Raw genomic sequence first — 27,493 nt, forward strand, 5'->3', positions numbered from 1 at the left:
TCCCGCCCCCGCACCTGCCCGCGCGCCCCGCCTGCCGCCCGGCCGGCCCCGCGGGGGAGGAGGCGGAGGCGGCGCTGGGCTCTGGGCGCCGGGCTCCACGAACGGACTCGGCGGGGACCCGGCCGGGCGATGGACGCGCGGGGCTGCGTGGCCGCCTGGGGGGACACGGTGGCGCGGAACCTGCGGTGAGTGCACTCGGGCTCCAGGGGTCCCCTGAGCTCCACCAGCCCCGGGACCTCGGCCCCACCCCACCCGCAGGCCGGTGTCCCTTTGCAGCTCCTTACAGAGATGCCAGGAAGACGGCTCGGGTTCCTACCAACCTCTGTCTGCGTGACCATCTCACTACCAGGCCGACGGATTTCAAAAACACTAGTAATCGTGGCGGTAATAATGGTAGTCTTGGATGGCTTCCTGTTCCGTCGAGGCCTATCTGTGCAGATGGAGCAGGATGGGAAGGCCAGCCCGTGCGAAGCCTCCGGCAGGTATGGAAGGAACAGCCCTCCGTCATGCCTAAGATGGTGGGACACTGGAACCAAAACCTGTCACTGCCTGTGCCAAGGTCTTGCATCCTCTAAATCGGAAATGTCTGTGTCAGCGGGTGTTTAATCTTCTTCCTTCCATGAATCCTTGGCTTCCACAGTAACCTTAACCCACCTGAATCCACTGCAGTATCTTACCCATCGCCTTTACTTGGAAGCAGGTGTTGGTGGGAGAGCCTGGACCGGGGAGACTGGGGTATCTGTTTTGTTCTGTTGGTGTGGGAAGGTATTGGCATTTTTCTTTGCCTTTCTTCTTTCTATTCCTTTGTTTTATTTAATTTTTGCTGATTACAAAATATCCAAGAATCACATCCAAACACAGGAGACTCACTTTGGAGTGTCCAAGTGAAGATGGACACCAAGCTCCTCTCCTTCTTCCTCCTGTGGCTCCACACTGGGCGGCGGTGCAGACCCCTGGCCCCTCTGGGTGGATCTGCACCCCAGTCAGAATAGCCTGACGGCTGTGCTTTTCCAGCTTCACATTCCCGGGCCTTCCCTCCCTGATACGGTCCTTCTGGGAAAGCTGGCATTTGCAGCTTCTCTTTCATGGTCTCTATAGAGTCGATGACTGATCATTTAACATTTATTTGGCAGAGAATCAAAGTGGCAGGTCACCCTTTTAGAGAACAATCCACTTTCTTGGTAGTGGAGTGGGACGTGGGGATTGGGGAATGCTCGATCACTTGCCTTACTAATTACTAACAAATAAGTCTCAAGAGATGCTTCCTGAAAGAATAAAACACTAGCACATTTCTTCACTGGAGCAGAAGATTACTTTACGAAGTGCAGAGGCTGGGGCACAGATGGGTGTCCCGCATCCTGAATCCTGGTTGTTTCTTGGAGCAGGTTGCTTTAGATGAACGAGCATTCGTGGGGGTTTGTTGTGTGCCTGGGGCTGCTGGCAGCGCTAGCTCTGCTGTGATGTGATTGGAGACTCAAGGAGAACGCTGAATCTTAGGATATTTGCAGTGGCTATTTTTTAATACTGTGGGGATCTGTTTATTTTACAAAAATTTCATCAGAGGTAGTTGTTCCTTAAGGTGGATGGACCCAGGAGAGTAAATCTCCGCATACAACTGGTTTTCTTCAAACTAGAAAAATGGAAAATGTGCACAGGAAAGAAGTTGGGGGAAGTCAATGGGCTATTTTCCTTCCATTTCTCCCTATTTCACCCCCAGTCTTTACATTTCTAGATAGTGCTTAGGAAGCCCCCGGGAGTGGGTGATGGCTGATTCATTCTTTCCGTTGGCTCTCTGTCAGCACCAGGCCAGGCCCGGGGCACACGGCGGTACAGGCACAAGTCCTGCCGTGGTGGAGCTCACGCTGACTTTCAACTGTAATTCAAAAAAGAGAAAGAAGCCCTTGCCCTCTCCCCCAGGGCTTCCAACAGGCGTGGCTTCCTTCTCCCTCATGAAAGAAACACACTTTTCTTTCAGTTCTCAACCTGTCCCTCCACAAGTACTTATGGAGCTCAGTCCTGTGCTGGACAAAGTGGAATGTGAAAGAAGCATTAGATGCCATGCGGGTCTGCTCATCGGGATACAGGGCTGATAGCGGGAAAATAACCAGAGAACAATGCAGGGTCCAACTGAGGCCGATTATATGAGTGGGAGGGTGGAAAGGAGAGGAAAGGTCACTGTGGGAGGATCTGTCTGGAGGGCCTTTGACCAAGGAGAGACACTTGAGTGGATGTGAGGGAAGAGGAAGATTTGGTTGGGAGGGAAGAAGGGGGGGGCACAGACACACTTTGGTCCTTGATGATCAACACGTTGGCGGAGTGAACAGGCACGTAGGATGCATGTGCAGCTGGTCTTAATGTTTGGAATAGCTGTCTGGCCAAATGTGTTTGGGTTGGGCTTCCCAGAGCTGGTACCTCTGAGAGAAGCACGAATGATCGCCCTGTAGCAGCTCAGGTTCCACCAGTGAGAATCATCCAGCCGGGTTGGGTGGCCCCTGGGGGCGCTGTGTAGTTACAGCCACAGCTGATCAAAGGGCAGACGGAAGAGCACCAGAGCATCAAGGTGGCTGTTTGATGTGCTGGCCGGGGGCGGGACTGGGCTGAAGCTGCATCCACCGCTTAGATAAGGCCTGTTAGCTGCTGGTGACTTTTGATCCCTTACTGATCCAGGGGAAGTCAAATTGACAAGCCCCTAGTTAAAAGAAGCCGCCTGCATTATTGATGCTCTCAGGGATCTGGTCACTGTTCTCTTCCTGCAGCTCTTCTCACAGAAGTGCCTTGAGCTATTTGAGAGGAGGGTCCTGTATGAATTATTCTTTAAAAACAGAAACATATTTCCCTCTACTGCCTCTGCTTTCTAAGCGCCCTGCCACCTTCAAAAGGTAACCTAGAGGGAGACTAACAGGCGGGCAGCGTGGGTTCAGAGTGAGGAGGGAGAAAGCAGGGGCCCACCGAGTGAAGGAAGCATGAGAAATCAGCCTGTGTGCAGGTCTGCCCATTTTGGCTTGATCTGGGGCTCAAAGTGGCTTCTCTGGGTTTTGATTTCTTATCTTTGAAGTCAGAACAACAATGTCCTCTCCTTCCTGCCGCCTTCACGGAGGCTATTTTAAAGTTTTACAAAACATCCTTTTCGTTTCTTTCTTGCTGCTTTTATGAGGAGGCAGCTGCCCGTGTCTGATGCACGTGAAGAGCTGCCCCTTACCCTGAGCCCACATCTCGTCTCCACGCCCTGCAGGGCTGCTGGAAACTCATCAGAGGTTCATGATCTTCTCCTGTCATTCCTCCCAAACATATATAAGTACTCTGGTTTTTAAGTTATCAACACTTGAGGGAGAACTTTTTTTAAAGGTCTCTCTCTGGTGACTTTGATAACAGAAGGCTCCTGAGAATACCAGATCAGGAAGGAAGAAGAAAATGGGGGGACAAAGGGACATTGCGAGGGGCAAGTGTGCGGAAGGGGAAAGGGGACCCTGAGAAAACTCCCTCTGAGAGCTTAGCTTTGCCAGAGGCCAGCCTGGTTCCTGGGGTTCAGTTTTACTTGCATGGATGGCAAGTAGGACACACCAGGACAATGATAGCTCATTGGAGGTCATCACAGAGCTCTGGAGGTCACACAGACCTGGGTCCACGTGGCTCTGCCACTCATTGGCTGTGTGACCTTGGGAAGGTTACTGTTCAGTCTCCTCTTTTGCAAAGTACATGTAATAACAGTTATCTTCAAAAATGCCTCTGGTCTAGCAGAGAAATCAGGGCAGGGAGGCAGTTCAGAAATGCTGTCCAGCCCCTCAACCTGACGATATCATGATGGCGAGCAGGCCTCACACTGACTGCTCACAGGAGGGAGCTTACCAGGTGTGTCCTGTCATACCTGGGCTCCATGTCCTCCTCCTGTCCTGTCACACATGGGCTCCATGTCCTTCTCCTCTTGTCCTATCACACATGGGCTCCATGTTTTTCTCTTCCTGTCTCATCACACCTGGGCTCCATGTCCTTCTCCTCCTGTCCTGTCACACCTGGGCTCCTTTTTCTTATCCTCCTATCACAACTGGGCTCCATGTTTTTCTCCTCCTGTCCTGTCACACCTGGCTCCATGTCCTTCTCCTCCTGTCCTATCACACCTGGGCTCCATGTCCTTCTCCTCCTGTCACACCTGGTCTCTGTGTCCTTCTCCTCCTGTCCTGTCACACATGGGCTCCATGTCTTTCTCCTGTCCCGTCACACACAGGCTCCATGTCCTTCTCTTGTCCCATCACACTTGGGCTCCATGTCCTTCACCTCCTGTCTTATCACACATGGGCTCCATGTCCTTCTCCTGTCCCCTCACACCTGGGCTCGATGTCCTCCTCCTGTCCCGTCATACCTGGGCTTTTTCATGATAGGCCTTTGGGTTGGGACGCTGACTCGCTGCTTCCCTCTTCTAGTTCGCCATCAGTGCCCAGTCTGACCTTCCCTCATTCCATATAGTTCTGTAACGGATTTTGCTTAAATGCCAAGTTACCTGTAATTCCCTGTGTTGGTCTCTGAAATCTGATTGGGACTTTAAGAGAAAAAAGACACCAAGACAAAACTTGGACAGATTCTGAATACCTTGTTTGTTTCATGATACATTGCAGATCTATTCCACACTCCTCTTCAACACTCGGAAGAAAAATTGCCACTCTGTACGACAATTTTACTTGTAAATCATTAAAAGAACACATTTTCCCTCCTCTGATGGAGATGTTCATTTTTTTAAATTTTTGTAAGTATGTACTTTTCATTAATTTCCCTATATGTTGTTTTCCCAAAGAAAGAACTCACTGCTGTCAAATATGTGACATCATGAAAAAGACCTGTCAGTTATAAAATTGTGGCTAGATTTAAATGGTCCAAAACTTATTTAATATGGGCTTTGGGGTCTAGTGTGAATCCTTGCAAACTGTCGGGGAGAGATTGAAAACCATAGCCTGTGGGTGGGGTTTCAGTTCAGGAGCTTGGTCTTCAAGTTAGCTGTGAATATGGGTACCTCACTGTTACTGTCTTCTCTGCTTTTTCACTTCCTCTTCTTACCTGTAGCCCTTGAGAGACACAGACAGACAGACAGACAGGGAGAGGGAGAAAGACGGAAGTGCGATGTGAGGAATCCACTTCCCCTGTCGTCCTACTGAGAGCTGCGTTGGTCGATGTAACACACGCGGGTTGTGCTCTTGCCTGGGTGTCGACCTTGGACACTTCACGGCTCCCAGTGACGCCTGATTACCATCATGGAACGCCCACTGCTCTCTTCCAGATGCTCTCACCTTCCTAGGGGAAGGGTCTCCCTGCTTCCTGAGACAAGGATAAGTCTGGAATAAACTCTTCCATGGGCGACCACACTGGGTCCTTTAGCATCCAGCTCCTGTGATGGCTAGTCTTCATGTGGAAATGAAACACTCTGCCAGGAGCTCACTGCAGGAGCTTGCAGCTTAGAAGCCTGTTAACAAGAAGGCTAATTACTTTTTTTGGTTGTGGTTAAAAGACATGGAATTTGATTCTGAGAGTTGATAATGATTTCTGCTTTCCAGTCAAAGCACCATTTCTCGTGGATTTAAAGAAACCGGAGTTAAAGATCCCTCACACAGTGAACTTCTACCTCCGAGTTGAACCCGGGGTGACTCTGGGAATCTGGTGAGTGCTGATGGACGCTCGCTTGGTGCCGGGTGGGCAGTGTTGTGCACGGGAAGCGAGGGGGAGCAGCACCGGGCTGCTGGCCCTGGGTGGGGGAGTTCCCTGCAGGCTGCTCCACCCCTGCCGTTGGAACTGATACTAGATGAGCTCCATTTTGCTTCTCAGGAATTTTGTTTGGTGTGTGGCGTTGTTAGGCGTTGCCCTGTGCTTTGGGTCCCTCGCCAGGCCTGAAGGGCTAGCCCGCCCCCTCCTGCCTCCTTCCCTCCGCCTTCCGGCTTTCTCTGGACCCACTGGCCTCCTTGCACATGAAGCTGCACTGTCGCACGATGTGCTGTCTCTCTGCCCCTCTGTCCCCTTCCTTGCTTAATTAACCCCCTACCCATCCCCTGGGCTGAGTTTGGCTATTTTCAGGGAAGCCTTTACTCATCCTCCATTTTAGGCAAATGTTAGTGCCACCTGGGCTTGTCTTTCATGGCGTTTATTCCCACTGTACTTAAATGTCTGTGTGATTGTTTGGTTGAAGTTTGTCTTCCTTACAACACTATAGCTTTCCTGCGACTTTGTGGGTGGATTTCATCGCTTGGCACGGAGCTTGGCCCCTGGAAGGCACTCAGTAAACACCTGTGAGATGAAGTCATGAGTGTTCCTTGTGTTCTCACTGTGCTGGTCTCGGTATTTTCTTCTCTTTGGTTCTGCTGCTTGTTCTTGGGCTCCTTTTCCGGGGCCCTGGTCTAGATCTTATCTCCTGGAGTTGAAACATCTGAGCATAGAGTGTGGAGGAACCAGTGTCAGTTCACCCACAATGTGAATTCTTCCTAATCTCCAGTGAACAGTTCAGCCAACATTGTGGCAATCTGAGCATCTCTTTATTCTTTGCTCCTGCCCATCCGTCCTTGGTTTGGGGAGTCAACTGTCCTCATGGTGGGCTCACCTGGTGGCCACCAATGGCCGCCTTCTCAGGGCAGAGGCTTGGGGTTTGATGTCAGACTTTCTGCTCCCGAATGATTGAGAGGACTGAAGATTTATCATCACGTGGCCAATCTCCAAGTGCTGGGAGGTGTCCCACGGCAGTGTTTGTATTTTCGGGGGTTCACTCATCGGTTTAACAAGGGGGAGGATCTGGAGCTCAGACAGGTGTTTAAAATCAAGTTTCTTGAGTAGAAGAGCTTGGTGTCATGATAAAGTGGTGTTCTCCTACCAAAATGGGTTCTCTTTCAATTCTTTCCAACTTGTCTCTTCAGCCAAACCATAGCAGGCGGCAAATGTCTGTAATCTTTTTCTTGTTTCCATCCAGTGGACTGCATTTCAACTCACTGCACCTAAGAGCCACAGTGCTGGAGGAGCATAGGCATAGGCAGGAGTCAGAGACACTAAAACATAATGGTCGAAGGGGTTCTGTGTGCATGGGGAGGGCTGGGGCAGCAGCGGTTTTCATTATAAGACCTATCTGTGGTATTATATTTTAATTTTTACCATGTGTGTATATGACTCAGATAAAAGTTTAGAAATATAAACATGTATGTTTGCATCTATCTATCATCTGTCTATCACCTATGGTCTATCTATCATCTATCTATCTATCTATCAACTGTCTGTCTATCTTATTGACATAAGGAAGGTTTCAGACTCCGCCACGGAGAGAGGGCCCTCCCCTCTGGACATGTTTGTTGGAACCTCTCGTCGCTGCAGGCACACGGTCCCCAGCTGCCGGGGGGAAGACGCCAAGGGGAAGGACCGTTCCTGGTACGAGGCGGCCCTTCGCGACGGCAACCCGATCATCGTGTATCTTCACGGCAGTGCGGAGAACAGGTCAGTGACTTTGCTCAGACTCCTTATTTTAAGAGAGAGAGCCTTTCAGTCCTGGGGGGAGTGAGAGGCAGGGCTCAGTTTTCATCTCTGAGAGCATGCCTATACACATTTTTTTCTTTGGTTGAAATTTGAAGGTGTCTGGCAATACATTTCTCTTAAAAAATATAATATATATTCTATATGTAGAATAATGTGGATATTTCACTGAAAGAGAGACTGACTTCCAAAATTTGGATACTGGTTTCAAAGAAGACAGTGGTTTGTTTAATGCCTAAGACTGTCTGAAATGAAGGATTGAACCTATGGAGGACTGGAAAGAGAACAGGCATGAGACATGAGGCCAAGACAGAGCAATTTCCACATCGATGGTCTTTTCACAAAACTACATGCAGATTCTCCTATTTAGCACGAATCCTTTTGATCAAAAGTTTAAACCCCCTATGAGAGCTCAACTGGAATTCTGACCCCAGGGCCCAGGGACCGTCTGAGTAATTCTAGTTTAGAACACGATGCCCCAGCCCGCTCTGCATTCCCGGCCTCGTCTGCCAGGAGGACGGCCTCCCGAAGCCCCACTCTCTGATGTGCCACAGAGCCTGTGGCGCCTCTAATTACGGGGGGCGATGATCACTGCGCCTCTTCAGCTTGGGGCAGAGGCGACAAGCTGCGGAGACCCCAGACCTCGCTCTCTCAGGGGGGACACTTCAAACCAGGCGACAGGCTCCAGAAGGTGTCCCTCGGCTGCCTCGCCTGTGTCTCTCTCTCACTGTCTTCTTCTGTCGGATGATGGCTTTCTCAAGACTTGCCTCGGCTCAAGGGGCTTTCTCGAGCTGTCCATCTGAGAGTCACACTTACAGAGATCCCCTATTCAAATCAGCACTTTTCAACATGGTTTCACATTGTTCTGGCTGTGCAGACTTGGGGATGGGGTTATAGTAACTTATTTAAAGGATGGTGAGGACCACGCATCCACGTCTGCCCCTCTGGGGGAACCTGCTGTTGCTCTCAGTGACCCAGACTCACCGGCGCTGGGTCACCCAGCTTCCTCCTGCCTTCCCAGAAGCCTCTGCTTCCACCAGCAGTACTGGGTGGAAGGCAGGCCAAGTGGGAGGAATGGGGAACCTTGCTGCAAACAGTGGTTCTAGACTCGGGATCCACAGAAGGCCCGGAGGGTCCGCACACACCCTCTCCAAAACTGTACATAACATTCGAAGGGTGGATTTTTCTGGAAAAGGGGCCCATAGCTTTAACCACATGTTCACAGGGCTCCACGATCCACTAAAGTTTAAGAAACTTGGCTCTAAGACAAAATTCAAACAGTTTTTAAAATTTTTTTAATTTTTATTTATTTTTTTTGGTGAGGAAGATTGTTGCTGAGCTAACATCCGTGCTTATCTTCCTCTATTTTGTATGGGACACCTCCACAGCATGGGCTGATGAACTGTGTGTAGGTCCATGCCCGGGATCTAAACCCAAGAACCCCAGGCCACTAAAGCGGAGTGCGTGAACTCAACCATTACACCACCAGCCCAGCCCTCAAGCAGTCTTTGAAGAGTCCTCTGCCATTTGAATCCTCTTTGTCTCTCTTGCATTAATGTGGTTACTACAGAGCAGACAGTACAGTTGTTTTGGAACAAGATGTTTCTTGCAACTCCAGGGCCAGGGCCTCTGGCCTTCGCTGCGTCTTGCTCCGTGGCGGGCTGGACCCGGAACAGGCGGATCTCGGCTTAGTGAACACGACTATACCATCCTGTGGTCTGAAAAGCCACTTTCTGGCACTGATCTTCCTTCAGCTTCCGCACATATTCTTAGAAGGAGGTTTTGCTGTGTGGAGTGAAGGGAGGGGCCATCAGCGATCCGTCCCACGCTGACGCTGGGCAGCCCAGGCGGCCAGGCCTGGCTCCTTGGGCTGGGCAGCAGTGGGGAGCCATCGCCACTCACCCTGACACGTCCACCGGGGCTGTGACGCCCAAGTCGTCTCCCCTTCCTAGCGACTCATTCCTCTAACCTGAGAGAGGAACCATGAGATCAGATGCCAGCAGCGTGATAGTGATTTTTATTGAATTTGTCACTGAAATTCCTAATTCTTGCTCTTTTTTTTAACCTCCTCCATAGGGCAGCTCCTCACAGAATCAAGCTGGTGAAGGTATGTCTCACGGGGCCTCAAGGCACCGATTTTATGTCTCCAGTTGTTGTCTTCTGGGCACAGCCGTAAGAACTTCCTCAGCCCTCAGCACAGTTGTGTCCTGAGAGCTCCCAGGGCGGGCATGGAGCCTGGAGCCCAGAGTCCCACAGGTGGACTTCTCGACCTGCAGTGACCACCGGGGATCAAAACAGATGTGAACATCTCCGAGTCCTCACACCCTTTCATGAGTTTATGACCTTCATCGCCAGATGGAGTTGAAGACACATTTTATTTGCTTTTTCAGAGGGCTGGGGGATGGGATGAGAGTATATTAAGTGCAAAAGGCATTCCTACAAGAAACAACCGTTTTTTGTGGTACAGGATAAAGACAGAACGTCTGCTTTCAAAAGTCGTGGAGGCCCTGGCTTCGCCCCATAAAGGGAGGCAGGCACTCTGCCCCCCTCACCAGCCTGCTCAGGGCCCCAGCTTGGGGGCACTGCCCCTGCATCTTCCCGTGTGAGGAGCAGGGCAAGCGCTCCTGGCTCAGAGCTGGTGGGCCAGGCTGTGTATCCTCTCCCACGCTCCAGTTTGTTAATCTCTCAGGTGGCCGGGCCGCTTGTCCAGTGACTGACCACAGGACCTGATCTCTCCTCCCACATGCCAGCTCTCGCCTCAGAACTCTTTCCTGACTCGACAGTGTCAGTGGGGCCCGGAATCCTGCAGGCCCGGCGTCCCAGACCTGCTCCCCCGTCCACCGCTCCCTCTCCCGTCACTGCCTCCCCAGAGCCCACTCTGACCGACTGGTGGGCTGGATGTGGTCTTGCCTGGGATGGTGGCGCCTATTAAGTTTTAGGTGTGCTGCCACCCTGAAGCCCACTCTTCGCACTTCCTCCATGGGATGGTGGTGAAGCCGATGTGCTTGAGAACATGTATTATTTTCCCTCCCACTCTTGGCAAAGCTGAATTGTGTGTCCCCTGTTGGAGGTGTCGGTGTGAAGAGTGGTCAGATCACCTGTGGAAGTTGGGATGGGTGGGGAGGGTATGACGAGACTCCTGCCTCGCAGACTCGGTGCCACATGCCACATGCATCATTTCCCAAAGCTCCTCAGCCCTTTGATTTCCCTTTTGGGTAGGGGATTTCTTTTAAAAATTAAATCTTTATTATTAAATTGTCCCTTCTTCTTTCCTTCCTTCCTTCCCTCCCTCCATCCCTCTCTCTTTTTCATGCATTCATTCATCCATCACTTCAGTCACCCAATACAGCTATTTTCACTTATTTGCATTCCCACCTAGTCTTTGTGTCTCTCTCTAGTTTTTATATCCTATGATTGGGTCCATATATATTCTCCTGTTGTGGTCTTTTACTTAATACTATTTCATAACCGTTCTTCCATGTTTTTCCTTAGTTGTCGTAGTTATCAATTTAAAGGGTGCTCATGCTCCATTGCATTTATAGACCATTGTTTATTAACTAGTCCACTGTGGTGAGATACAAGTGGTTTTTTTTCTAAATTCACTTTAAATAGTATTGCTACAGAAAACTTTAAGCATTTAGTTTTTTCTTCTTTAGGTTTTTTTTCCTAGAGATAAATTCTTAGGCGTAGGATCTGCTGTTGTTGTCCTTGAGTTGTACTGTCAAGTGGTCCCTCAGTTTACAACAAACAACACATGATATTCCACTTCCCTGGATGCTTAGCTACTCTGGGTCTTAGATAGCTTTCTTGGAGGGAATGTAGTTTAAACAGCTACTTAAAAGTTTTGTTTAGTTCCTCATTATTAGTTCAATTTGTATATAAAAGTCCCAAGGAGATGCAGCCACCCACGTCTGCGCGGTGCTGGGGGAAGCACGTGTGTGGACATCAGCAGACCCAGGGGAACAAGTTACTTAAACTTTCCAGGGTCAGTTCCTTTATCTGCAACATGGAGATAATACCTACCTTACAGGACTATCGCGAGGATTAAAGTTTTACAAGCGTCTGCAGAGTAAATTCTGCCCCGTTTCCCTCTTCTCTTTGTCTATCACTGCAGTTCATCTCATTTGAAATGGTGTTTCCATACGCTGCCCTCATTTATCTGCAGGGCTTGGCCGTGCTTTCATATAGTCGAGCGACCTCTTTATTTTGGATCGATGTTAACTCTTGTTCACATTTAATACAAAGCTCTTCCCATTATCTGATTGCCTCTCCTACAACTCTGTGGAGTTCTTGTTCTCAAGGGAATTCTTAGAAAAGATGTCTGCTGTGTCCCAAGATGCCCTGTCATCTCAGGTGGTCCTCCAGCAATCCTCCCCAGCACTCTCCTTCTTTCCCGCGGAGCCAGATCTCGAGTTCGAAGTCAAACCCCAGATTCAGAAACCCTCTTTCCCTTCCTATGAAACCATCACTCCCGGGCTGTGAGGAGGAGCGGAGCTTCTGTTCCACCTTCCCTATTTTCATCTTCTACTTGAAGTGGTAACAGCCCCTTTGTCATCCAGGTGCTGAGTGACGGCGGCTTCCACGTCTTGTCTGTGGACTACAGAGGTGCGTGTGGAGAGCAGGGCACAGACGCTTTCCAGGGGGCGGGAGGCTTGGGATGGCCTCACCTGGAGGCTGTGACTTGTGTTGGCCTTCCCTGCTGCCAGGGTTCGGGGACTCCACCGGGAAGCCCACTGAGGAGGGACTGACGGCTGACGCGCTCTTCGTCTACGAGTGGACCAAGGCGAGAAGTGGCACTACCCCCGTGTGTCTCTGGGGCCACTCTCTGGGAACAGGGTAAGAGGGGTCGGAAGAGGGTCCTTTGGCTTCCGTGTCACATCCCTAGCGGCAGTGCAGGAGCACCGCGCTTAGAGACAGGGGCTCTGCTCTGCCCTCTCATAGCCCACAATTGGCCAGAGACCTTGCCATCTCAGTGTGCCCAGATGCAGAGCAAGGGAGTGTCCGTTCAGCTCTGTGGTTATCTGTGACACTGAAGCCCATTCCACAACTCTCCCTGAGAGTTCTAAAGGAAAGGATTCTTAATATGGGGAAATCCTGTGCAAAGTTCTCTGTCTTGCTACATTTTCTAAGGGGAGGGCCCAGAGCTCTCATGGTATACTCGCCCTGGATGCTGCACTTTGTGCTGCTTACTGGACCGTGAAGTCATGGCTTCACACATGCACTAATTTTTGTTTCTTTACAGGGTTGCAACAAATGCTGCCAGAGTGCTGGAAGAGAGAGGTATGTCAGTGCTTGCACGGGGGGAGCCAGGGAGATGCTGGAAGTGGGGGCTCACAGGAGACTCCTGCACTCCAAACACAGAGACACCCGCAGCTCCCCAGCTTTAGACAGTTTCCGAGAGTGTAACAGGCTTGCTTTCCTCTCTGTTTAATATAAAACAATAGCTGGTTTTAAAGGTTATGAATTAAAAATAAATCCTAAGGAAAGAGTTGAAATTGCCTTTGGAAAAGCCCTCCTTGTGAAGTGAAAATGAGTGTTGTTACTGAGTGACCTGGATTACAGGAGAGGAAACGATCCATGATGACGTGACAGGTGGGGCCTGCTGGCCGCAGCCCTCTTACACGACATTCACGGCAGCTTCTCCCCGTGTTCTGGGAGGCGCCTGCACCCACAGCTCCTGCGGGTGCTTGTTACAACAGAGGCCTCCTGGATCCCAGATGTTTCCACCAGAATCTCTATGAACAGAACCAGGTGACTCTGACGTGCTCTACAAGCCTGTGATCTCTTGCATTGTGTCCTAACCTTCACATGGCAATACAGGTCAGGCTGAGTCACGTGAACACTTGAGACAGGTCACCTGCGATCACACTCTTAATTACTTACGGAAATGACACTCTTGTGGCCATCCGCGCACACCGCGTCCACAGCGCTGGTCATCGTACTGTCTGAACTCAGTGCTCACGTCATGAACACTTTCCTTCCTGGATGAGGCAATGATTTACTCCCAAACTTATGAACTTATGCTATCATGTATTTTAATTTTCTGAATATTACACACTCCATAAAACATCATTATTCTTATATTATAAAGTCAATATTTAGATTCACCCTTTTCCTTTGCTCTTTGTTACACTCAGCATCACTGTGCTTCCATCTGGGATTTTTGATCTGCCGATGTGAGTGAAAAATTCTCTTAGCTGTGGTCTGAAAACGTTTTTATTTCATCTTCCTTCTTGAAGTATATTTTCACTGAGCATAGAATTCTAGATTGGCAGTAACTTTATTTCAACACTTTGAAGATGTCATCCATTTTGTTGTGGCTTTCAGTGCTTCATTGGGAAGTCAGCTGCCAGTCTCCCAGCTGCTCCTTTGAAGATAGTGCTTACTTTTTCATCTGGCTCCTTTTTCTTTTTTAGGTGAGGAAGATTGGCCTTGAGCTAACATCTGTGCCAAGCTTCCTCTATTTTGTATGTGGGATGCCACCACAGCATGGCTTGATGAGCGGTGTATAGATCCATGCCCGGGATCTGAACTGGCGAACCCCAGGCCGCTGAAGCAGAGCACAAACTTAACCACTATGCCACTGGGCTGGCCCCTCTTCTGGCTGTTTTCGAGAATTTTTTTTTGGCTCTGTTTTTAGCAGCTTTACTGTGATTTTCCTAGGTGTGGATTTCTTAGTACTTATCTTCCTTGGGGCTCACAGTACATCTCAATTCTGTGGCTTGATGTTCATTCATTTTGGAAAACTGTTGGTCCTTATATCTTCAAATAGTGTACCTGCCCCATTCTACCTTTTCTCTCCCACTGGGACTATAATATATGTCTATTTTTTAGTCGGTTTCCCATGTCCTACATGTCTCCAATGTTCTTTTCTGGGTTTTCCAAATGTTTTTCTCTTTGTGCTCTAGTTTAGATATTTTCTTTTGACCACTTACACAGTTCATTAATTCTTTTCAGCTGATTCTAATATGGTGCTTAACTAGTCTATTGATCTCTTCATTTCAATTACTGTATTTTTCAGTTCTAGAATTTTCATTTGATTTTTATAGAATTTATAGTTTTCTCCTAAAATTTTTATCATCATTGATTTTTTGAATAATCACTTAAATATATATTTATGTGTCTATGTATGTAAATATGTGTAAATAACTGTGAGAATTTTAATACACTAATATCAATATAGGGAAGCTTTAACAATTATTAAAATTTTAATAATTTTACTATATGTTATTTACTATAAGTTATTTTAAAGCCCATATATGATAACTCCAATACCTAGGTCTTTCATTGGCCTATCTATCTCTGCTATTGGCTTTTTTGTTGTTTTTGGGCTATTTTTGTCTTTTCATGTCTAGTTGTTAGCTAAGTGCTAGGCATGGTTTATGGAAAATTGTAATAATCTGAGGCTGGGGGAATGGCATGGTCTTCTGGAAAGAGTTCACTCTTCTCCTGAAAGGCAGTTATGCAGGGAGATCCCAGTCTAATCAGGGGTTGAGCTGACTGAGGCTGGGCCTCAGGCCTTAGGAGGCTGGTCTGTTTCTAGTTCACCATCACTCCCAGGGTGTGGTCCTTTGCAGTCAGAACAAAAAGCCCGAGATATTTACTCAGACCCTCCTCCTTGTCAGATCCTGAGCTCTAATTTTTGTCCTCGTGGTCCTGTGAGATGCTGGCGGTTCTGTCGAGCTCTCAGCCATCACTGCTGGTCTCAAAGTTTCCGCTGCTTGGAGGGGAGGCCGCTCAAACTCTCTTGGCGTTGTTCTTTTGGTATTGGCTCTACAAATTCTCACTGATTTAGCAGCCCTCAGACACCTTCAAACATCCAACACACATTTTCTAATTGTTCTCATAGGGAGTGTTGGCCAAAACAACCTAGTCGGCCTCTGGCACGTTCTCAGCAATGGACTGCAGAACACTTCCCATGGCGCTTTGCTTCCTTGAACTGTCCAAGCCGTGAAAGTCTGCTTGTGTTTTAGAAGAGAGTAGTGGTTTGCAACTATCACGTGCGTGGAAATCTCTTGGGTGGGGGAGACCTTGTTAAAAACGCAGATTCTCACACTCCCCACCCCCCTGAGATTCTGACTTCTGACTCTATAAGTCTTGTGTGGGGTGCAGGAATTTGCATCACTAATAAGCTTCACAGATGATTTTGATGCAGGTAGTTTATGTACAAGACCTTGAGGACCCCTTATTTAGGGAAGGTGCTATTTCAATATGATAGGGGAGTTATTTCTTTTTTGCTATTTTCAAGGATCCCCAGCTGATGCTATTATCCTGGAAGCTCCATTTACCAACATATGGGTTGCAAGTATCAATTATCCCTTGTTAAAGGTGAGTCTCTGATTCATCTTCCCAAGATGTCAATGTGTAGGCTGTTTCCATGCCTGTGTTTATTAACCACATTCCTTTCTTAACTAGTTTCATATGTTTCTAAGTTATTCTAACCTGAGACAGGTTGTTAGCCAGTTGCAGTTAAAGCGGGGCACGATGACTTCTGGACTTGGAGGTCCCTTTACTTTCTTCTGATAGATAGAGGGGCTTATAAGAGCCAAAGCTTTACCTCTTATCTTTTACAATTCTGTAGATAGACTTGACTTGGGTTTATTTATTATTATTATTTCTTTTCAAAGTGGAAACAAAGCTCTCATTCATCATTTTTAGCCCTATGAATGTCAGTCACATATCTTTCATGATTTTATGATAAGCAAGTCTCTAGAGAATGCAAGGAAGCTGCCAAATGGTTTTACACAATATCCCAGGAAGAGAAGACAATCTTTCCAGGCAGAGAAAGAACTGGGTGAGAAGATGTTGTTTTTTCACTCTGTTGTATAGATTATTCTAATTTTGTAATTTTATTCCATGCCTAACGCTCAGTTGCTTATAGTCATACCTCCATATAAATGTTAGCAAACAAGTGGGACGAAAAGAGAGAGAGGACTCTTAAGGGGACATGTGGCCCCAAATTTTAAATTGCTGTTAGAAGGCATCTTAAGGTTACTTTAATCCAACTGTCTACTTTTGGAATCTTTCATACAATGAATCATCCTCGAACTTCGAGGGAAAAGGCAGCTTGTTACTTCCTAGGACAGCTAGTTCACAGAATCACAGAGTCTTGAAAATGCCTGTGGGCTATCTAAGCCCCACTCAATACTGGAATTCCCTCTACAATCTAAAGACTGAAGGCCGAGTAATTTAAGATTTAATAAATCAGACATTTTCAATTGGTTCTAGACAAGTGAACATTCATTTTAAGATAATCATTAATGGAACATCTATTATATTACTCTAAGTAATTACTAATAAATTTACTGACTTGTTGGTATTTAGCAATTCAGATACGATCTTTCCATTTACTTTTGTTTCTTTTTTGATATTTTATAATTTTGAAATTTAACATAATAGAGAGAATACATGATTTAACAAATCATTATAAACTGAACACCCATGTAACCAACACCTAAGTCAAGAAATTAGCATCACTAGCACCCCTGTATGTCACTTCCCAATCCAGTCAGCCTCGACCTAAGTGTGACGCTGGGTTTCATGGTAATTGTATCCATGCTTTTCTTTATGGCTTACCACTCATCTGTGCATCTCTAAGCAATGTAGTTTTGCTTTTGAACTTTATATATTAGTAGAATTATATAGGACAATTTCTATTTTTTTCATCCATTCATATATTTGTAGAATTTTATCCATGATGTATAGCTATGATTTGATAATTTTCATTGCTATATAGTATTTCATTGTATAAATATAATATAATTTATTGACTTATTGTATGTGGGCATTCGAGTTGCTTTCTGTTTGGGGTAATAACATTGTTATCAACGTTCTTGAATGTGAATTCTGTAAGCATGTGTGTGCCTATCTCACTGGAGTATTAGCTGGGAGTGGAATTGCTGGATTATAAGGCATGCATATTTTCAGCTTTAGTAGTTATAGTGCCAAGCAGTTTTCCAAAGTGACTTGACCACTTTATTCTCCCACCTGTTGTGTATGAGAGTTCCAATTGCTTTACATCCTTGCCCTCATATTCTTATCTTGTTGTGGTTTCAATTTGCATTTCCTTGATGACTAATGAAGTTGGGCATTTTTTCATATGCTTATTAGCCACTTAGACATCATCTCTTGTGAGATACTTATTCATGGTTTTTTTTTTTTTTTTTTTGCTGAGGAAGATTGGCCCTGAGCTAACACCTGTGCCAATCGTCCTCTCTTTTGTATGTCGGTCACCACCACAGCATGGCTGCTGACGAGTGGTGTAGGTCTGCACCCGGGAACCAAACACAGTTAGCCAAATCAGAGCATGCTGAACTTAACCACTTGGCCATGAGGCCAGCCCCCTTTTGTTCATTTTTAAATTGAGTTGTCTTTCTTTTTATTTATAAAAGTTCTTCATAGGCTGAGTCATTAGAAAATTATCTGAATTGCAAATATATTCTCTTATTTTGCTTTGCCTTTTTACTCCCTTAATGGTATCTCATGATGAAGAGATGTTCCTAAATTTAAGGTGGACCAGACCAGTTTACCAATGCTTTTTTTTTTTTTATAGCTAATACTTTCGTGTCCTGTTTAATAAAACTCTGCTTACCCAAAGATGGAGATACTCTTCTATGCTATTTCTAGAAATTCTGTTTTACCTCTTAGATTTAGAGCTGTAATCCACAGGTATGTATTGTTGTAGATGTTGGATGTAGAAGTCCATATGAACATCCAGTTGGCCCAGAGCCATGTACTAAATGGACCTTCCCTACACTCTGCAGTGCCGGCGTTTGTATGTATCAGTGCCTATTACATATATAGGTCTGCTGGTAAATTCTCATTTCTCTCCTTTGTCTCGTATGAATACTACAATCTCTTAATTACTGTAGCTTTATCATATGGCTTGATATCTGGCTAAGTTCTTCAGCTTTGTTCTTCTTATTCAAAACTCTCTTGACTATTCTTGACCCTTTGCATTTCCACATATGTTTGGGAATATACTTGTCAATTTCTACAAAAAACTTCCTGGGATTTTTAATTGGGATTACTTTGGATCTATAGATCAATTTGTGGGCATTCATAGCTTTCTAATATTGAGTCTTCCAATTAATAAACCTGGTATTTACACATTTACTTATATATACATTTATTTATTATTTAGGTTTTCTTAATTTCAGTTTTAGGTCAGCTTCTCCTAGAAGCGGAGCCATGGCAGTGATTTGGTGTGTGTGATCTATTGAAAGAGTGCTTTTCAGGAAAAGCCTGGGAGGTCATCTGAATGAGAGTTGCAGGATAGGGAAGTGGGAAGAGGAGAACAAGATGTGACCTCAGGTAACGTCCAGCTTTGGCTGGATCCACATAGAACTCCAAGGTTCGAGTCAAGGCTGGTGGTTGATCCCACCATTCCTGGGGTTGGGTGGGGTGAGGGTGGCATCACCTTCCAGGAGCAATGGCTTCTGTCATCCAAGGCAAGGAGAAGGAGGGCAGCCAGCACTTACAGCAAGAGTTAACGAATTTTATTAGCCTTTTCAAAGAGCCAACTCAGATCTTGTTGACTATCTGTATCGCAGGCTTTCTAGTTTATTAATTTCTAGTCTTACCATGATTATTTCCTTTCTTCTGTTTTCTTTAGATTTAATTTGTTTTTTAAAAAATTTCTTGAATAATTTATTTTCAGAATTTCCTCTTTTCTAATTTATGCATTAAGGCATATTCCACCTAAACCTTACTTCAGCTGCATCCCACAAGTTTCAAAATGTATTTTAATGATCATTTAACTCAAAATATTTTATACTATTGGACTTCTTTGACCCATAGGTTACTTAGAAGTATATTTCATGATTTCTATACATTTTGGAATTTTATTATGTTTGTTATTGATTTCTAGCTCAATTCTGCTATGATCTGAGAATATACTCTGTATGATTTCAGTCTGTGAAATTTGTTCAGACTTGCTTCTGTCCTGAAATGTTGTCAATGTTCCACGTGCTTGAAAAGAATGTCCTGTTTTTGGTGCAGTGTCCTATATATGTCAATTAGGTCAGATTATTCATCGTGTTCAGTTCTCCAACTTCCTCACTGATCTTTTTGACTGGTTGTTTTATCGGTCACTCAGGGAAGAGTATTACAGTATCTTACCATGATTGTGGAGTTGTTTATTTCTATTTTAGTTTTTTGGAGGTTGTATTATTAGGAACATACATCCAATAATAATGTAATTTTCATATCTCCCATGTGAATTGATCCTTTTTCATCAGGAAATATCCTCTTTTGTGATTAATAATGCTTCTTGACTTAAAGTTAGCTCTGTCTGATGTGAATATACCTTTGTTTTGAACAGTGTTTGTGTGATATATAATTTTCTATCTCTTGACTTTCAACTTCTCTGAATTCTTGTATGTACTGTATATCTCTTGGAAGCAGCACATAGTAGGGTTTTGATTTCTTCCCCAGTATGACAAACATTGCCTGTTAATTGTAGTATTTAGTCTGTTTACATTTAATCTAAGTATGATCGAGTTAGTTAGTTTAAACCTGCTCTCTTACTCTGTGCTATTCTGTTGTGTCATCTATGCCGTGTCCTTTGCCTCCAGTTTCTTGCTTTCTTCTGACTGGCAGCTGTGTCTCAAGGAGAAAAGTGGTGTTGAACGTCAGGCTCACCTCTCTGAGCTTCCCTTCTCTCTGGGATCTAGACCACTCAAGACCTCCCTGTCTTGGTACATATCTGACACCTTCAAAGAAAGGTTTTTAAAATAATTTTCCAGCTCTTTTAGTTGTCTTTGGCAAAAGGTTTGGTCTGTAACAATTCCTCTATTATTAGAAGTGGGAAATCTCCCAATATTTTAAAGTTTGGAATTTGATTTAAAATGTCATAAAACCTTAGTTTACCGGTACTTCGATGGGCTGGAAGTGCAGCCCCCTGCAGCATTCTGTCTTCAAGGACCAGGACTCGACTCTGCTGTCAGACTTCCTGGGTTTGACCTCCAGGCTGTCACCTGACAGCTGTGTAACCTTGAACTAATTGCTTCTACTGCTTCAAATACCTCATCTGTAAAATGGGGTAAAAATAGTCTACTCAGGGCTGTTGTAATAATTAAATGAATTATATGTGAAAAGCATCTCTAGGAGTGTCTACACAGAATGAGTGCTCAGTGGCCCTTAGCTGTTTTACTGACGGTGGAGTGCCACGACTCTGAACGTCACGTTGGGTGAGACAGTGTAGGCGGCGTGGGACACGTGGGTGCAGTGCAAGGCACAGGCCTCAACTCTAGAGGCTTCCTGCCTAGTTGGGGAGACAGGAAAGTTAAGACAGGGATTTCCAGGTGTCACTTTAGGATCAGTTTCTTTGCTCAGAACAGGAAGGCAGCATGACACATGGACAAAGACCTTGGCTGTGGAGCCAGACGGATCTGGGTTCAAATTTGGCCTCTGCCACTAACCAGTTAAGACCTTGGTGAGTTACTTCCCTTCTCTGAGTCCTCCTATTTTTAGGATGGGGTTGATGCATACTGCCTACTGCACAGGGCTGTTGTGAAGATTAAATTAAGTAGAGTGGTCTATGCAAAGCACCAGCTGCTGGTGGGCAGTCAACCAACCCTTGTCCCTTCCTCACTCTTCCTGCCACCAAGCGGACGAAGAGAAGTGTTAGGGAGGACCCAGGACTATAATTTCAGGGTGGGCAGAATTTAGGAAGAGAGGTCTTGTATGCCGGTGTGGTCAGTGGAGACGTACAGAGAGACTGTAGATGCAGGAGAGCAGTCAGGTAAGACTGAGAGGAGGTGAGGATGCGAGCCACAGCCCGTGGCCGGAGTGGGGCAGTTGTGTTAAGGTCCTGAGAACCAGGGCTTCCACCTGGAACCTTCACACTCTCCCCCTTTAAGTCCTCACGACGGCTCAGTGAATCTGGCATCATCGCCTTCACTTAGGGCTGAGGGAAGTGGAGTGGAGGCTTGCCCAATGGCCACACACCCTGTAAGAGGAGGAAATGGGATTCAATCCTACATCTTCTAACTCCAGGCAGACAGATTGGAGGTGAGCAGCCTTTGGAATGAAAGATTGTGTCCAGACGTGGATGGTCCTGCAGTCAAGCCAGGAGTCTTTGGTTTTGTTTTAAAGTGGACGATGTGGCTCTCCCAAAGCTTTGTAATAGCAGATTCCACGTAACTGGTATTTTAGGAGCATTTACCTGCTGGTATCCAGGAGAGGAGGCAGGCAGACCAATCAGGAGCCCCTCTGGACGGGACGGTGTGGCCTCTGAGTCTCGAGGGGCACCCCTGCTGGTGAGGAGTGAGGAACAACGGGGTAGACTGACTGGGGCCTGCTTCCTTCTTCCACCCTCGGAATTGGAGATGAGCTGCCATAGGGCGTCTCCTATGGAATTCCCCTCAGAGGAGTCCCGATTCCAGGGTGGTGGAATCAGAACACAAAGGAAAAAAGAAAACCGAACAAGACATCTTACCCTTGTATAAGTAAGAGGAGGGCAAAGGAGAAAGGGACAAAGGCAGGGTGAGGATGCAAGTGTGCACTGCCCACTAGGAGACCTCGCAGAAAACGCAGGCCCACGACCCCAGAACCAGGGGGTGCCTGGCGGAGCGGCTAAACCAAAACAGCGAAGCTGACGTTGGTCTTTTCTGGCCCAACTGACACATTCTGTACCCATTTTCCCGCCAAATTCCCCTCAATGACATGAATTACGTTTTAAAATCAGAAAATTTTTTTTCAGTTTTTATATCTAGAAAGTTACTATTCGCTGCATTACTACAGTTCACAGTGGGAGACTACAACAGACGACAGCGAGGAACTCTAATTTTCCCAGACTCGTATAGGAGCAGTGATGCGCATGATCTAAAAATTGCTTCTGGAATGAACATAATTCATTTCTTTTTAAAACTGTGAAGCAGACATTTGAACTCACTGGCCCCAGCCCACCTATTCGGTACGCACTTCCTTCTCCTGCAACGTCCCACTGCCTACGCTGCACACCCTCCACCCCCAGGCACCACAGAGGAATATGTGTAATACTTTGCCGGTCTTTTCCTCTTTGCAAATCTATTCCAAGGAATAAAATCCGAGTGAAATTCAGTCACACTAAGATGAAACTGACAGATAACAGCCTGGAGTGCACACCAGGGATTTCTGCACAAGAGATATGTTCTCTCTTTAGCAAACTTTTATCGAGTGTCTATTAGGCACCGGGAGCGCCTCTAGGTCTGGGAATACCACAGCGAATAAGAGAGCTGTGGTCCGTCTTCCTCTCATGTTTTTCTGCTTGCTGCAGAGACGAGTGCACACCACCATGGCTCCGTAGTGAGAAGTGCTGGGAGAGAACAGTGTGATGGGGAATGACTGGGGGGGAGTCGACGGTGGGAAAACCTCTGAAGAAATGTCACCTGAGCCGAGACTCGCACGATGAGGAGGAGCTGTCATGGGAAAGTCTGGCGGTCTCGGGCCAAGGGGAATGAAAGGCACGGGCCTGAGGGTGGACAGAGGGGGCTTACTGATGGGAGAGGCAGCAGCCAGACTCTGTAGGGCCTCAAAGGCCAGGGCGATGCTTGGGTTTATCCACATGCCTTTGGAGGCTGTGAAGCAAAGAGTGATATGAAGTGAGTTGTTCATTAGCACAATCACTGGTTTCCCTGTGGGAACTGGATTATGGCAGGGTGAGGGTGTGGGCAGGAGCCACGTGGGATTGTTGGCGAGGTCCAAGCAAGACGTGGCGGGTGGATCAGGCTGGTGACGGTGGAAATGAAGAGAAATGAATGGGCATTCATTCTCAATGCCTGTATTGCTCAGGGTTTCTGTCCTTTCCTCATTTCAGTTGAAATGGATGTTTTTATGACATATAAACTAATTTACCTATTGACTTATTCAAAATATAGTAAAAGCTGGTTAGCCAGCATTTATTGGAGCTTACCACTGAACAGGAAATTCAGCGTTCAGAATGATAATTGTTACGGTTGGAGTCCTCTGGTCATTGTTAAAACCTAAAATGCCTTTTTAGAATATTGCAATATTAAATGGTATTCAACTGTTTATAATGTTCAAATGCTATAAAACTAATTACCTATGTATTGTATACTTTCATTAGAATTTTTCACTAATCAGAATATTCTGTTCCCCAACTAACCAGTTAATTATGTCCAATGTGGAAGCAATTTTCAGAGTATGCATATCACTGCTTCCTTAAGAGTTTGAAGAAATGAGTTTACAGAAGGACAGGAAGTAAAAACAACAAATGTTAACCCTGGTTATTTATGGATGGTGGGATTATGGTGATTTCTTTCTTCCGTCTCCCTTTCTGTATTTTCCAAATTCCCCACAATGACATGAATTACTTTTAAAGTCATAAAAGTTTTGTTTTTAAAAAAAGTTTATTTAGAAAGTCATTACTCTCGATGTTACTGCAGGTCATGGTGGGAAACAACAACAAATGACATAGCTAGATGCCATGATTTAATTTTTTTTCCTTTTAAAAAACAGATTTACCGGAAGCTTCCAGGGTTTTTACGCACGCTTATGGATGCCCTGAGAAAAGACAAAATAGTCTTCCCTAATGATGAAAAGTAAGCCGCTGATGAAAAGATATCCCTCATTACTGTATCTGTGGGATTCTGGGTAGCATTCCTGTGATTACCGGATGGGTAGATGAGAAGTCGCAGATGGGGACAGGATTTGGGGCATAGCATCTACAGATTTTTAGTATTTGATATTTTCCTCAGGGCTGATTTGATGACTTCACCAATTCAGTACTTTCTCTGACGTCATAAAAGGAGTTGTAGATTTAGGGTCTATCAGGACCTTCTAAAGGTCGTCTAGGATCTAGCCTAGCATTCCTCAGGGTACTCCTGGCTTCTAGGCCTTATTTCCCATGGAACCACAACCATCCACCATCCAGCCTACTGACCCAACAGCAAGTCCAGTGACTAGATTTTGCCAAGTCAGCCTTTCGCAGCTGGAGAATTTGAGTGCCTCCAAGAGGCAGTCGTTAACAATATTGTTTCTATTTCAACACACTGGAGGGATCTGACATTGTCAGGAGTAGCAGCGAGTCCCTGTGGCGGGGGTGGATGGGTGTCAGAATTCGGGGGCGGGGGGGGCAGGGAAGTATTGTTTGAGACAGTTATGAGAGTGGGAACAAGTCGTTCCTAATACCATCGCCTTTCTGAAATACCAAACGAGGGGGCTGACCAGGGAGCTAACGCAACCTGTCAACTGCATGTCCATCCTGCACATTTATGGTGACAAGTCAATAAACTGCTACAAAGAGTTCTCTTTAGTCCTTTGGGTTTTGAGTTATTTTGTTTTCTTTTATAGTATTTTTTAAAAAAGATTGGCACCTGAGCTAACATCTGTTGCCAATCTTCTTTTTATTTTTTTCTTCTCCCCAAAGCCCCCCAGTGCACAGTTGTATATTTTAGTTGTAGGTCCTTCTGGTTCTGCTATGTGGGACACCACCTCAGCATGGCCGGATGAGCGGTGCCATGTGCGCGCCCGGGATCCGAACCAGTGAAACCCTGGGTCACTGAAGGGGAGTGTGCGAACTTGGCCACGGGCCGGCCCCTCTTTTATAGTTTTTTAATTAAAATCTTCTGGATATTATGAAATAAGTTGGAATAAGGAAAAAGATGAGGTTCCTTTAACTCTGTACAAATTCAGTGTTTCAGTGTTTCCTTCATTATTTTCAAAAATCACACAGAAATAAATTACTTAAATACCTAATTAAATAAGTAAACAGAAGAGAGAGAACCTTGCCTGGAGGAAAAAAAAGTTACTATATGAAGTCTATTATATACCGAGTTGTTCTTCCTGGGAGGGAAGGAGAGAGAGTTCTTGTGTTTTGAGCAAACCTCAAGTTTTCCTAAAGCTCTAACTCAGAAGAGGAGCACTCCCCACGTATCATTCTTGAACTGAATCCTTTTTCCACTTGCCCCTAGTGTTAAATTCCTGTCTTCTCCTCTTCTCATCCTACATGGTGAGGATGACAGGACAGTGCCTTTGGAGATTGGAAAACAGGTAAACTGAAACTATACTTATTTCGCCATTTTCTCATCCAGCTAAACTTTGGTTAGGGCCTGATGGAGGGTCTCTGACATTACAAGGGGTTCCCTCCACCCTCAGCAGCCACGCTGCCTGCGTGTACAGTAAGCGTCGGTATCCTGTGCTGCTCAGCTCAAAGGAGCGTCCGCGGTGGATCCTGGCCCTGCCTCTGGGGTCTGTGGATCTGCAGGCGCAGAGAGCCTCCAGGCTGCTGTGGGAACCTCCGTGCAGTCTCTCCTGTAGTGGCTCTGAGAATGCAGATGCGGTTTCTTTTCTTTTAAACAAACAGAGTGGGTCCATCGCACTTCCTGTCCCCCTGCAGGGAGTGACGGCCGGGAAGGAGGGGTTCTCTCAGGAGTCTATGTCAGCTGTGCAGGTTTCAGTTCCCTGCTTGCAGAGGCAGCCAGTTGGGGACGTGAAGAGCTGCAGAGCTCTGACTTGGTGAGACTAACTCCCCAAGCTGGCTGTTTCTGTGCCCTTTTAGGAAAATTACTGGAAAACAAGAGCTTTGATTGTCAGACTTTGGTCTCTGTCTTTCTGCCCCTCGCAGCTCTACGAAATCGCACACAGTGCATACAGGAAGAAAGAGAGGGTCAAGATGGTGGTCTTTCCTCCTGGCTTCCACCACAACTTGCTTTGTGAAAGCCCCACACTGTTAAAAACCGTGAGGTAAGAGCTGCTTTGCTAACTGGGACAATTCGTCCCTTAAAGGCAGCCAGGGCCGCTCCAGCCCCTCAGCCCGGAGGCGGGAGCATGGGAGCTGACCCCGTCCTTTTTCTGCAGGGATTTCCTGAGCGAGCAGTGGGCCTGAGGTCTGAGAGCTGCGGAAATCTTCAGCGAAGACTTGGTCCAAACCCACCTGGGATGTGTCTGTTTATCTAAAACTGTACCAGGCTGCTTGGATGAGCTGAAGTCATTGACATTTCTACAAGTTACCCACCATTTTAGTAAGGGAAAGCACGGATGCCGGGCCGGACGGAACGTTCTCGTTTAGCTTATCATGTCTACTCTGTGAAACCTCCCCTCTGGAGAGTCGGAATCTGGTAAAAATTGGGTCCCACCTAAAAATGTGTAGTTACCAGACATCCCGGATCTTTGTGAATAAGGTGCCCTTTACTTTGGACTTAGCAGTGTAAGAAATGTAGTTAAATAGTTTGTATTTTAGTTTGGCAATTTAAGTGGCATTAAAGGTTCCAGGCAGTTTCTAGCTTTCTGAATAGGGCTGGGGAAAGTCTGAGCACGCTGCTCAAGCTGCTACAAAGTAAGAAGTTTGGGGGTCTCGTGGCCCTTGGAAATCGACACTTTATTTTTAGCCCTAATACAGTCATACGCTTCCCCCCAATTCCCAGAGATACTTAACTGGATTATCAGCCAATAAAACAAAATCAAAGAATGTTGTAAAAATGTTCAAGTCCAAAAACAGGCTAATTTTTTCTAGATTCGTTTTACGACTTACTTTCCACTGGCCTTATTTGCCCCACTGCTAGAGTCACTGGACAGGGAAATCTTTAGATCTGAGGGCTCCACGTTCCAGATGTCCCTGGCGTATTCTTTAATTGTTCGGTCACTGGAGAATTTCCCCGAGGCAGCTATGTTTTTGAGTACCATTGTGTTCCAGGCCTTTGGATTCTGTAAACAACACACCCACATATGGCCCAGGGTCTGGGGCCCACTGAGCTTTCTGACAAACATCAGGCCAAGCATATCCAAGCACATTTCATGGGAAAAAGACAGGAGTAAATCGCAGTGAATCATAAATACATTTGTTTCATCACTGAGAGCCAGATAAGGCAGAGTGTGCTTTTCTCCTACCTAGAGTATATTTCTCTTAAGAATGAAAAAAAAAGTATTTTTCACTTTAAGAGAAACCACATATGTAAAGTCTCTGGTAATTTCTGCCATGGCTACAGTGTTTTGGCGTGCAAGCCATCTCTCCCACGCTCTGTTTCTTTTGCCTCCCTTTAAACTCCGGGGGAAGGAAAGGACT

At 46.2% G+C, this 27,493-nt stretch overlaps 2 protein-coding genes across 5 annotated transcripts in view; one reads left to right on the top strand and one right to left on the bottom strand.

Moving 5' to 3' along the window:
* On the top strand, window positions 1-26,939 carry ABHD12B (abhydrolase domain containing 12B). Of its 4 annotated transcripts, none has more exons than XM_044765632.2 (13): window positions 1-185; window positions 4,611-4,738; window positions 5,541-5,643; window positions 7,258-7,452; window positions 9,565-9,595; window positions 12,048-12,093; window positions 12,195-12,324; window positions 12,731-12,768; window positions 15,737-15,816; window positions 23,950-24,032; window positions 25,404-25,482; window positions 26,057-26,175; window positions 26,290-26,939. In XM_044765632.2, the coding sequence occupies exons 1-13, from the start codon at window positions 130-132 to the stop codon at window positions 26,315-26,317; spliced, it is 1,116 nt and encodes a 371-aa protein (XP_044621567.1). In that variant the 5' UTR covers window positions 1-129; the 3' UTR covers window positions 26,318-26,939. The 4 variants fall into 4 exon arrangements, with proteins under 4 accessions (XP_044621567.1, XP_014709742.2, XP_044621566.2 ...); XM_014854256.3 differs by having other exon boundaries at window positions 5-185; window positions 7,333-7,452; XM_044765631.2 differs by having other exon boundaries at window positions 77-482.
* Window positions 26,791-27,493, bottom strand: part of PYGL (glycogen phosphorylase L) — a 29,170-nt gene continuing 28,467 nt past the window's right edge. Inside the window, exon 20 of the mRNA XM_014854254.3 lies at window positions 26,791-27,135. Coding sequence (XP_014709740.1) covers window positions 26,959-27,135 — 177 coding nt within the window. The 3' untranslated portion in view covers window positions 26,791-26,958. The remainder of the gene's footprint in view (window positions 27,136-27,493) is intronic.

Source organism: Equus asinus, chromosome 2 (genome assembly GCF_041296235.1).
Source record: "Equus asinus isolate D_3611 breed Donkey chromosome 2, EquAss-T2T_v2, whole genome shotgun sequence".
NCBI classification, from domain to species: domain Eukaryota; kingdom Metazoa; phylum Chordata; class Mammalia; order Perissodactyla; family Equidae; genus Equus; species Equus asinus.